General features: G+C 50.2%; 1 protein-coding gene across 1 annotated transcript in view; it reads right to left on the reverse strand.

Moving 5' to 3' along the window:
- The window catches only part of SLC49A3 (solute carrier family 49 member 3), a 35399-nt gene extending 23454 nt beyond the window's left edge, over positions 1–11945 (reverse strand). Inside the window, exon 1 of the mRNA XM_054032901.1 lies at positions 11559–11945. Within this exon, the coding sequence (XP_053888876.1) occupies positions 11559–11705 (147 nt within the window). The 5' untranslated portion in view covers positions 11706–11945. The remainder of the gene's footprint in view (positions 1–11558) is intronic.
- Between the last annotated feature and the right edge of the window lie 202 nt (positions 11946–12147).

A 12147-nucleotide genomic window follows, 5' to 3' on the forward strand; every position in this document is an offset into this window, starting at 1 on the left:
AATTTATATGAATCCTGTTTTATTAGTTAGGCTAACGGAGAGCTCCTGCTGTGCCTTTTGATCCCATCAGCTTGTTTGCATTCAGAGTACAATGTCTTGTGAATTTTAAAGACAGGTGTCTCTACAAAGCCCTAAAAAGAGAGCTTTTTTTCCTCGCGTAATTTGCACGGTGTCAACAACTGGTTTAAATGGAGGTCTTCTCCTGCCAGAGAGGAGCTTGTCTCGCACAGCGTTTTTCCTGCTAGTGAGAGACAGTTCTGGTAGCTTACAGTTTAAAATGTTTACCCACGTGAGATGGCTAAGAGTTGAAGAGTAACTACACACTATCAGGATAATGGGGTTCATGACATCCAGCGTGTCAGTCCATTTCCGCCTCCGTTCCCACGAAGGGAAATGTTAAGGGCACGTTGATCTATTTCTCCAAACTTGGTGCCTCCAGTTCTTCACCTAAATCGGACTTTGTGGCACCTGCATCATCAGCTTGCTTTGCTGAGTGTCCAGAATTCCTGTTGCAATCAGGTGCTCGGCACCTTTCAATGTCAGGCAATTTTTCCCTGAGAGCATCCAACCGTGTTGAAAAAACGGGGGCATTGTCTGAGTTTCAAAATGCCGGTGTAGACTTTGTTTCAACGTTTTTCAAGACCAGTGGGTCAACACTGAGAATTCATCCCACGTAACATTTCAATTCAGAGCCTATTTTACCTGGAGATTGCACAGAATCATAGACATGTCGGGCTGGAAGGGAGCTGGAGATGTCAAGTCCAGCCCCCTGAGCTGAGACAGGACCAAGACAGATTATAAATGCATAGAACTCTCTCAATCTCAGGCCTTTGTCCCGTTAATCGGGGGGGTCACAACCTTTAATTTGATTGAAGCTATTGCAGCTCTTAAAGATAATCTTCAGCTTTCGGTGCAGTATGCGCTGGATACATTTGATAAGCAGGTTTGAGCACAGATTCGTGTTTTCCTTCTTTGGCAGGTTCTTGAAGAGCCGTCTCAGTCAGAGCTAACTTCAGCCACTGTTTCCAGGCCCCTGGGAGAGGTGCAACCTCCTATTCCCCAGCACACCCCTGTAGCCACTGACTGGTGAGTGAAGTCATAGACGCATTCCCGCCGGAGCAGTCAGCACTGCTGAAAGCAGGAGCTTGCCCCGCCCTTACACCAACTGCAAAAAGCCACATTACACCTGCCTCCCGCACCGGAGTAGCCTATTCCCCTAAGCACTGGTGATGTGGGGGACCTGACCTTCCCAAGCACCCCATGAGATCAGGAGTGTGATTTCCATATTGAAATGGACAGAGGTGAAAGCCAACGCTTCCAGAAGGGTCCACGAGCTTTGGGTGCCTCATCTGAGCGCTCAGCTTGATGCTTTAAGGGGCCGGATTGTTCAAACATGTTGAGAACCCCGCTGCTTTCATCCATCTCAACATCAGGTGCTCGCTGTGCACGATGAGACCAAACACCACGGCACCCAGAACTAGCGGACAAGGCATAAAATCTGTCTTTTAGAGTGTAGCTCAAGGGTACGCTGCTAGTGTCTAAGCCAGAGCTTGAACTCAAGAGTTCCTCTCTTAGTCCCATCCATGCTTGGTCGCCCAGAGTGTGTTGCTTCTCATTCATTGTTGACACTAGCAATAAACTAATTAAAAGACTCTCTTGCCTACAGGTCAAAATGTGCCGTCTCTCCCCTGTGCCCTGATGCTTGAAGAACCAGAGGTTTCTATATTTAAAAGGGGGAACCTGAAAGTATATTCTTAAATGCAAGGCAAGTATTTTTAAAGGCGGGGACTTTTCTCCCCTGACATGCACTAACTCAAACAGCGGAACTGATGTTCACATCAGGCATAGGACTAGAGACATAGGCCCAAAACAAGTTATTTTTCTGCAAGAAAGACCCTGCAGATAAGATCTTATTCTAGCTTTCTTATAAGAGCTGCTAGTACCGCTGCAATAGAAACATTGACACAATTTAAAAATGACGATATGTAAAAACTTCGAATAGAAGATAATTTGCGGGAACCTGCAGAACCAGAAAGATCAAAAGGTTTTTAAATGTGCAGTACAGCAACATTGCTTGGGTGTGCATCCATCTCTCCATCTTTTCTGGAGGAGGACGATCAGACAAACATCTAGGATGGCTATGGCTTTAAAGGAGATAATAAGATGTTCTGAAGTTGCCCCAGTATGCGCATCCTGTCCTTAAAACTTGTTACTTAAAGAATCGCTTCTCAGTACGGCACTGCATTCAACTCAGTCTTTAGAAAGTGCTTCTGATGTATGGGAAACAAAGTGCCAGCAGCAACTGCCTCAGAAGATGAGAAGTACTGTGGTCTACAAATGTGTGTGGTGGAATTTTGTTTTGTACAACTGAGAGTTTGAGATGGCTCTACGCGTTGGATAATCAAAGTAATTGTGCAAAGGACTCCCGCCTCAGTGGAAGTGTGATTGCTAAAATTGCCAGCTAGATTAGAGGGACTCACTTCAAGAAAGTGCCAAGTGTCAAGAGGCCAGAACTGCTGCTTCACTAGCCAAGATAAATGTTTAATTATAACTAGACTGTGATGGTACAAACAGGGAAATATTTTGCAGTGTTTGGGAGAATTAACACTTTTAGGCTTGTGTGAGATGATTCACATCAGGAAAACAACGCTGTTAGGAATTTGGATCCGCCTGCCTCTTCCTCGCAGCCGGGAATATCCTGCCCCAATCCCAAGAGTGTAACTCTGTGGCCCTTGGATTCTCGTAGGAAATCATATCTGCCTAACAAATTAGATGAAATCCAGAACCACACTCTGTCCACAATTTGAGTTGTTGGGGTCTTGTGTTTGGATCAATCGTATGGACGTCCCTGAGCCCAGAAGAGTTTGGACTGAGATTGGAAAGTCCCGGCATTAGAGGGATTCTAACCGCATGGTCCAGTTTGGGCCCCTCTATTCTACAGAAAAGTACAAGAAGATCTGAAACAGGGAGTCCAAGCTGAGTTCATATTTGCATGTGCAGTGTTCACTTTTGAGCAAGGAAAGTCCTGGATTTCTACTCAACCCCAATCAGGCTAATCTTACACTCAAAATGTTTGTGACGTAAGCTTTCCTCGTTGCCTTCTCTATGCTCTGAACATAAGAACGGCCATACTGGGTCAGACCAAAGCATGGGCGGCGGGTGAACTGCCGGCTAGGGGAGGCTAGCTCCTGGCTGGCCCCGCCCCCCACCCGAGGACCCTTCCCCCGCTGGAGCTCCCCCATTCCTGCAACCGCAGGTCTCTGCTCCCTCCACCCCCAAGGCTCTTGACTTGCCTTGTTTCCCCTGTAGGCTCCCTATCTTCTTGGCAATCCCCACTTCATACTCAGAACTCACCTTCTCTCCATCCATTCTGAGGTAGCCTGAAATCCCACCTTTGGCTATCTTTTCCCTTCCTCTCACGCTTCCTTTCCCCACCCAGGCAGCTCCCTGGTTGAGGGGCCATCTTTTCTCTTCCCTGCCTGCTTCCAACGGGAGTTCTGGCACTTCCCTGTAGCAATTGGTCTAATACACCCATCTCTGTGCTTCCCAAGACCTGTCAGTGAGGACTGCTCACATGCTGATGGTTCACACTTACATTTAGCTATAGCCCCACCAAAAACATTACCCGGATGTTTCTTTTGCAACAGGGGCAGCATTTTCAGCCAACTCCGAGACACCCAAACATCAGGCAGCCGGGAGAGTCAGTCAAAAATGTGAACTGATTTGTACAGTAGTGAGCCTGCCAAAATCCGGGCGTTAGACGCGAAGCCATTTTACAACATTAATTAGAGGGGCCCCCTAGTGTAGGTGATTGCTGGAATAAAGCCTCCAGGCAAATCAGCTTGACGCTGTCTGGCTGAGGTATCATTGCACGAGGCAGCAATGTGTTTGTGAAGCCTGTACAGCTGCCGTGGTTTGTTTTTTCAAACGCTAACAGCGTGCTGTGCACCAGAGTCAGGGCTTGGCCTTACAGTAACCTGTTCTGACGTCAAAGCCAGCCGGGCAGGGCTGGCTGCCTTGTTTTACTCAGTCATGCACGCATAGTCCTTCTGCATGAATCCAACTTGCTCCTCCCTCCCTCACTAGTATGATGAGGTCATTGGCTAACAGCGAGAGACTGTCTCTCTCACCGGAGGCTGAGGGCCAGATTCTGCTCAGTTACGCAAGTGCAATCCCAGCGGAGTCAGTGAGACTTGCACCATGCACTGGGAGTAGAATTTGGCCCCTAGCCTGCTGCGAACAAGTAGCTTAACCCTGGGGCACTTTGAGTCTCTGCAGTGCAGATTCACTCCTTGCCTTCTGCCGTCGGCAGGACGTCCTCCCAGCATGGGCTCCGTGACCCCTAGCCGCACTGGGAGGCCGGAGCTGGCTGAAGCAGCCCAGAAAGTGAGTGAAGTGCTCCAGGTACAAAGGTACAGAGAACTGCCGCCTGCTACCAGCAGGGGTGCTATGGAGCCCTGGCTGGAATTTAGAACTGCCCCCCCACAACCCCTGGTGGAACCAGCACTATCATCTGTCCCTCTCTTGGGGTTAAGGGGGTGGATGCTCACCCCCACCCCCCGGGGCGAATCAACCCTGATCTGTCTTTCTGCAGAGGTCAGGGTCAGAGCCACGTAGCAAGTGTGTGGTGTTGTGCAGAATAACCCGGAGGAGGAGTGCGTGGACCCTTTGGGGCGTTATGTCCAGCTATGGAGTATTGTACAGCACTGTGGGAACTTCCTCCTGCTCCAGGCTCGTGAGTCGGATCTCATCAGGAGGTCTGGCCACACCCGTGTGTGTGGAAATCAGACCAGCCTCCGGAGACACACTGCTAACCTCTGAGTTTCATGTTCCTCCTACGATCATCTGTCAGCAATACTGGCCTCAACTGAGCAACGACAGCTCGGACACAAGGACCTGCAAGGGCTCAGGGGATGGACTTTCTACTCTGGCTTTGACCTCCCTTTTTCTGTTTGCTGCTTGAGTTCTAGGTGAAACGTCTTATGGGATCTTTTGATTTAAGAGTCAGTTGGGAGTAGGGCAGAGAGTTGGGTCGTTCCTTTTAAAGGCGTTAGCTCACTAGACGTAGCTAGCTTCACTCCAGCTTTTTTTCTATACAACCTTTCTTGAAGCCAGAATGTCCCCCCCCCCCCACAACCTCCCTCCCCTGAGCCCTCCCTAATACATTTTTGCTTGTTGCCTGGCTACAAGTGTGGCTGTTTCAGCCACAAGCTTTTGTGGGGCAAGGAATTTAATTAAGGCCAATTTATTGCATTGTCTAAGTAAGGAAGGCGTTTTAAAAGCCAATTGTTTCCTACAGTATATTGGCCTTATAGAAATTATTGTAGTTTTACGTTAAAAATTCCCAAACGTACTGGGTCAGTGTCTACATTTTCAAGTTTGCAGAGTACCAAGTATTATGGCTTAAGTTTAATGAGATACCACATACAGACGTGGGTAATAAGACCTGTGACATTTTGTTAGAAGAGTTTTCCTTATGCCTAGGTTCTAAGTCAGCGTTGTGGGTCCGATTCCCCACCACTCTGCACACCCATACAATGGGCGCAAAGCACAACGAGAGCAGAATGTCAGCGTCACACAGCCACTGTGCACGGCTGTACGTGACAAGGTGCAGAGCAGTGGGCATTGGGGCCAGTGTTTAGCTGCATGGGCACTTTATTACATCATATACCTAAGTGCCTTTCTTTTCTTTTTTTTTCTGTCACGTTGGAAACCACAGCTGGAGCAGAGAGAACACCTCTGTATACTTTGACTCTCTTAAATCTGAGAAGGTCAATAATTCTATCTTGATTTTTCAAGGTTGTAGTCATTGGTACGTAGGCACTGCAGGACAATCTGAGACTGGCACCGAATGGGACTGAACTGGCAGTGTGTGTGTGCTTTCCCTTCTCATTGGTTTTATTTCTGTTTTAAGATCGCAGCGTTTCTACACTTATGGATTTATTAAAACACACATTTTACCATGTTTCAATCTTTGGCGTGGGGCCATACTGTGTGAGAGAGTTTCACCCACACCACGGCCAGTGTCAGGAGGGTGGCAAAAAGGCTGACTGGGCAGCAGGAGGGTTAGAATCTCTGGGGCTGGGAAAGAGACCAAGAAGAAAGCCAGCACAGACTTCTATCTGCATACTGTGGAGGGGACCCATTTTAAGTGTCCATTATTCATACAGTTTTGATCAGGGCCGGTTCTAGACCAAAAGACGCTCCAGGTGAGGAACATCTTCGGCGCCCCACCCCCCATATGTTAAACCTTTGAATACCTTATTTTTTATTGCATTTGTAGCCCGTTTCATAACTTGGATGCACGATTTGCATGCACGATTTAGCTCTGTCATATAAGACTGACTGGCAATGCCCTGCCCCTTATATACCCATGAGGTAGGGTTGCCAGGCGTCCGGTATTCAGCTGGAATGCCCGGTTGAAAAGGGACCCTGGTGGCTCCGGTCAGCACTGCTGACCAGGCCGTTAAAAGTCCGGTCAGCAGCACAGCAGGGCTAAGGCAGGCTCCCCGCCTGCCCTAGCTCTGCGTGGCTCCCAGAAGTGGCCAGCATGTCCCTTCGGCCCCTAAGTGCAGGGGCGGCCAGGGAAGCTCCACACGCTGCCCCCTCCCCGAGCGCTGGCTCTGCAGCTCCCATTGGCCAGAAACCTTCCATCCTTACATCTACTCCATCCCCTTTCCTGCCATGTATTTGCTAGAGCTGTGATCTCAAAAAACAGGGCTTCCATCACTTCCCTGCAGAGATTGTTTCTTAGAGCTAACAGAGTCAGATTTTTTCAAGATATTTAACCTAGAGTTTCCCTTTCTTAATTTCATCCTATTTCTCTGAATCACTCTCTTCTTATATCCTATTTAAGCCCTTCTAATATTTGTGAATGTTTCTCATGCCCACCCTTAGCTGTCAGTTAGCCAACATCTGGGTGTTTATAGCTTGGTTCTGCAAGCACTTAAGCATACAAGTGACTTTTCAGGCCCCTCACTTTTAGAACCTGACCCAGTGCCCACCAAAGTCCAATGCAAATATTCCTACTGACTTTGGGCAATAAGGTTAGGCTCTAAGGGTACGTCCAGACTACCCACTGGATCGGCAGGTAGCGATCGATCTATTGGGGATCAATATCTAGATGAGACGCGATATATCGATCCCTGAACGCGCTCCCGTCGACTCCGGAACTCGACCAGGGCAAGCGACGGTAGCGGAGTTGATGGGGGAGCCGCAGCCGTCGATCCCTTGCCGTGAGGACGGGAGGTAAGTTGAAATAAGATACGTCGACTTCAGCTACGCTATTCCCGTAGCTGAAGTTGCGCATCTTACATCGAACCCCCGCCCCCCCACTGTAGACCAGGCCTTTGTCTTTCCTGCTGCACCTCAATTGTTTGTTGCTGGCACTGGTTGAATAAAATTTGCACCTGTTCATTGATTAAAGCTTAGTTCTTTATTTGCCAGCTTAGTAGGACTGGGCAGCCGTTTTCAAATATTACAAGTCTTGCAAAACTTTTAGAATAAAACATTCAAAAGGAATGTTCATCCTTTCTCCAGCTCTTGCTATTCTCTGAGCTCCCCGGCCTGCCTGCTTGTGTTCCTGTAATCTGTTCATGACACTGGTTTTGCCCTGTGAACAGGGCCCCAGGACCTGTGCGACTCAGTTCAGCTCATTCTCCCAGGTATTAGCACGGTGTTCCTATTGGTGCCATTCTGCGGGCATGTCAAAAGCCACTTGATTCCTGGCTGAGGCAGTATAGGAGAGCTATGCAGAGAAGGAACTTATACAAACAGGGTCCCCAATCCTGTAAACACAGGCCCACGAGTAGCCCCTTGGGATTGCTCATGTGCACCGCTGTTTGCAGGATTTGGGCAGGGAGGTGGGAGTGAGCGCACATGAGCGGACAGCTGTGGAGAACTGCTGCCCGGGCACAATTCAATCCCGTGTGAAGGCAGGATTAGATCAGAGCGTTGAAGCACTCACAATAACTGCATTGTGCTTGTAGGGCAGGCAAACCCTCACAGAAAAGACGCCGGCTTTGTCCGATAAATCCAATTTTTCTAAACCCGGATCATAAACGGCTCATAAGAGGCTCTAAAGGAAGCACATTTGGTCCATTTTCTGAGCATTAGATGAGTCTGTGGCTTTACATCAGTGAGGAAACCAAGCTAATGCCCACTCACCGATGCCAAGCGATTTCCAACTCTGTCTTTCAAACACTCTGGGCTAGATTGTGCCACCCTTGTTCCTGCTGAATAGCACCGTCCTCTGTGACTAGCCCGGCTAGCTCTTAGCAGACTGAGGAGCTACTCAGTGTACCTCGGGAACACCCGCGCCTTTAAGCAGCAAGGGTCATTCATGCCGTTTAATAGAATTTGCACCATTTCAGTCTGGTGTGAATTTGTCATTCCTGTTGCTAGCCACTTTGCTTTTTGGCAGGCAGCTCTCCGGGGGGATCCCATATTGTATTTTGCTGGTGAGAAAGGAAGTGTTGTGATGCAGATTGGAAAAGCAGCAAGGAAATAGCATGCTCAAGATGAGAAGATGCTCATTACTTGCACTTGGTTGGTGGCAAGTTTAGGTCTTCTAGTGTGCTCAGTTCTTACTTTCGAGTTCCTTGCTGAAGAGCTTTGACTCTACAAAACAGACCTAGATACGTTCATGGAGGATAGGTCCATCACTGGCTGTTAGCTAAGATTGTCAGGGATGCAACCCCATGCTCTGGGTGACCCCACGGGCGGCGGGTATAATAGGCCAAGGAAGGCTCTGCCGTGGAACACTGGCCTGGGGTTGCTCTGGCAGCAGTGGGGGAGGGGAGGCTCCGGGGTCCAGCCAGCTGGCCCAAGACTTCTCTGGCCACGGGAGGGGGCTCAGGGCTCCCGCTGCAGAGGGTGGGGCCTTGTGTGGAAGGGGCAGGGCCACGGGTTAAGTGACCCTAAACTTCTGACTGCCAGAAGGTAGGAGGGGAAGACAGAGGTTGATCACTCCAACGGCTCTGTTCTGTACACAACCCCCAAAGTTTGGGTATGGGGCGCTGTCGGCAGACAGGATACTGGCCTTGATGGACCATTGGTCTGGCCCAATATGGCAATTCTTATGTTCTTACATTTAAAATGTCCAGTATTTTAGTTGTATGAAGTAAGATGCCATCCATGTTCACATCACTCCAGACAAGACATTGGCAAGGATGTTGGACTTTAAAATGATTTAAGGTTTTTCATTTCTTCTTGCAATGTGACTGAAATTTATCAAAGAAAGAAACATTGCTGTGAGCCAAGGACACAGAGTCCTGGCTTCCCCCCACTGGTCTGCTAAAGCCAGTCCTGGACCAAGGTACAAGGTTTTGGCCAGGTCTACACTAAAACTTTTGCCAGTGTGGTAATGTTGGTTAGGGATGTGATTTTTTTTTTTTAATATTTTTTTTAAATTTAAATCATATGGGGGCTGGAAAAATGATTAGGGGGTTGGAGCACAAGACTTATGAGGAGAGGCTGAGGGAACTGGGGTTATTTAGTCTGCAGAAGAGAAGAGTGAGGGAAGACTGCCTGAAGGGGGGTTCCAAAGAGGATGGAGCTCTGCTGTTCTCAGTGGTGGCAGATGACAGAACAAGGAGCAATGGTCTCACGTTGCAGTGGGGGAGGTTTAGGTTGGATATTAGGAAAAACTTTTTCACTAGGAGGGTGGTGAAGCACTGGAATGGGTTACCTGGGGAGGTGGTGGAATCTCCTTCCTTAGAGGTTTTTAAGGTCAGGCTTGACAAAGCCCTGGCTGGGATGATTTAGTTGGGGATTGGTCCTTGTAGTGAGGCGGTGTGGCTCCCCGGCGCCCCAGAGGGGGAAGAGCCCATCCGAAGGCCGCAGTGGGCGGAGCCAGGGAGCTCTGAGTCCGCCCCTCCCGGGGTCAGGTGGCGACCCAGCAGTATAAAGGCTGGCCCTCAGAACCCAGTCAGGCCCCAGCCGCCGAAGAGACCAGACGTCTCCAGCCTAGCTCGGGGCTGGGAAACCGCTATAGCCCGGGGCGGCCGTCGGGAGCCGCCGGGCCTGCCCTGCACCCGCTACCCCCAGGAGCCGCCGGGCCTGCCCTGCACCCGCTACCCCGAGGAGCCGCCTGGCCGGACGAACCCCTGGTCCAGGATCCCCCCGAGACCGACACCGGCCCCCAGGTAGGCCCCGAGGGGGAGTGTGGAAGTAGTCCGGGGGCAGCCGACCCCAGTCTGGCTGCGGCACTGCCAGAGCTGATGTCAGTGTGTTGCGGCCAGGATCCCCACTGACAGCAGTGAGTTTCCGCCGCTGCTAGGGCCCCGGGCTGGGACGCAGTGGAGTGGGAGGGCCTGCGTCCCCTCTGCCACCCAACCCGTGGGTAGCAGTCTCCCCCTCTCCCAGGCCTGTTGAGACTAGTTTATATTGTTGCTCAGCCCTGACTGAGGGCCTGAGCTCTTGACTCAATGTTTGTTGCCCCGCCCTGACCTAGGGTCTGGACGTAGATACTGTGTTTACTATCGCTCAACCCTGACTGAGGGTCTGAGCCCGGACATAACATTGGTGCCTGCATCTTGTCTGGATTGCAAGGGCTGCCGGGGGAGACCCTGCAGCCAGACAGAGTACCCTAGCCCCAGTGGGTAGTGAGTCGGTGTGGCTCCCCGCCACCCTGGAGAGGGTCGAGCCCTGGCAAACACTTGTACAGTCCTGCTTTGAGCAGGGGGTTGGACTAGATGATCTCCTGAGGTCTCTTCCAACCCTGTGATTCTATGATTTATACCAGCAAAAGCCCTAGTGTAGCTGCAGTTATATTGGTGGTATAGCTTATTTTATTTGGGGATCTGGAATCAACCATGCTGGCAAAACACCCTTTTGCTGGTACAAGCTGCCTCTAGGCTACATGTATAGCTGTACTGACCAGCATTTCCGCGTGTGAACTAGGCCTGTGTAGCAGGATTCCAATTCAAATAACTCATCCAAGCTCTCCAAACACTTTAAAGTAATAAAAGCAGCCTACAAAACCCAGGAATGATTAACCAAGCACGGTGTTACATGTATACCAGCTGTGTTTGTGTATTTTCCAGCTCGGTTTTGTCTAACGCTTGCTGCTGTTATGTTGCCAGGGAAAATAGTTCTTTGTAACTTCCCAAACAAACTATGTAAATACACGAGACAAGGGAAGTTCCCAAAGGAATCCTCTGCAGGCTGCTTAGATGGATTTTTTTCCTCCTCGTTAAATCCATTTGAAGTTAGCGTTCTCCATATTTTAGTTTTGCTGTGAAATCTCTCAGCCCGGGTTAAGGTTGCCACACCTTTTAGCTCATCGCACTGAGTAAAGTTTCTGCTCTGACCAATCTCTTTTCAAATCACAAGTGGCTGCCGCCTAGAGAGATGCTTAGGACACCGTGTATTGTCACAGGTAATGCATTAAGACAAATCTTTGTTTCTTAGAAGCTCGTCTGCTGCAGAGGCTAGTTGGGACAGAGCTGTTCTCTCCCCACCAGGGTCACAGAAAGGCAGGCTTGTTCCAGACCAGAATGTCAGGTTTCCACAAGAAAACAGGTTTAAGCGCTGAGGGTAGTGTCACCGGTACTCACCATGGCATTGGAGCAGTTCAGCAGGCAGATCACCACCAGCAGGAACCATCGCCGCCTGTAAGTTCTGAAGAGCACCGGTTTCCTCAGCTCAGCCGGCCCTGGCCTTTCCAGCAAGGTCTCAGAGTCGCCTGTTGTTTCCTCATCCATCTTCCCCTCCTCAGGACAGTCAGAGCTCTGCCTGTCTCTAGAAGCTGTGGTGGTGGGTCTCTGCGGGGAGGCCAGGAAGCAACAGGGTGTGAATGGCAGACCCTGGGCACATTGTTCAGTGCACAGCACCCACTCTCCTGTCAGGCGCTCTGAATGCTGGCTGCTTTCTCCTGGGTGCAACAGCTGCACTTGGGCAAGCCTGTCCCTGCCTTTCCCTTCCTGCCTGGTGCAGCAGGAGGAGTGCCTGACGGCTTATAAAGGAGTTCCTTTTTCTGCTCCCACAACCACTCCCTCCTCCACACCCCACAGGGTCCTAGTGCTGGCCTGGCTGCAACACTGCAGCCTGGAGCCAGCACAGCAAGTTCTGTCGGGCAAAGTCTGCAAAGCCAAGCAAACAGAGCGCTGCACTCCTCAGCTGCAGTGCAAGGGAGCGAGGCCTGCA

Source organism: Malaclemys terrapin, chromosome 6, assembly GCF_027887155.1.
Source record: "Malaclemys terrapin pileata isolate rMalTer1 chromosome 6, rMalTer1.hap1, whole genome shotgun sequence".
Taxonomy (NCBI): domain Eukaryota; kingdom Metazoa; phylum Chordata; order Testudines; family Emydidae; genus Malaclemys; species Malaclemys terrapin.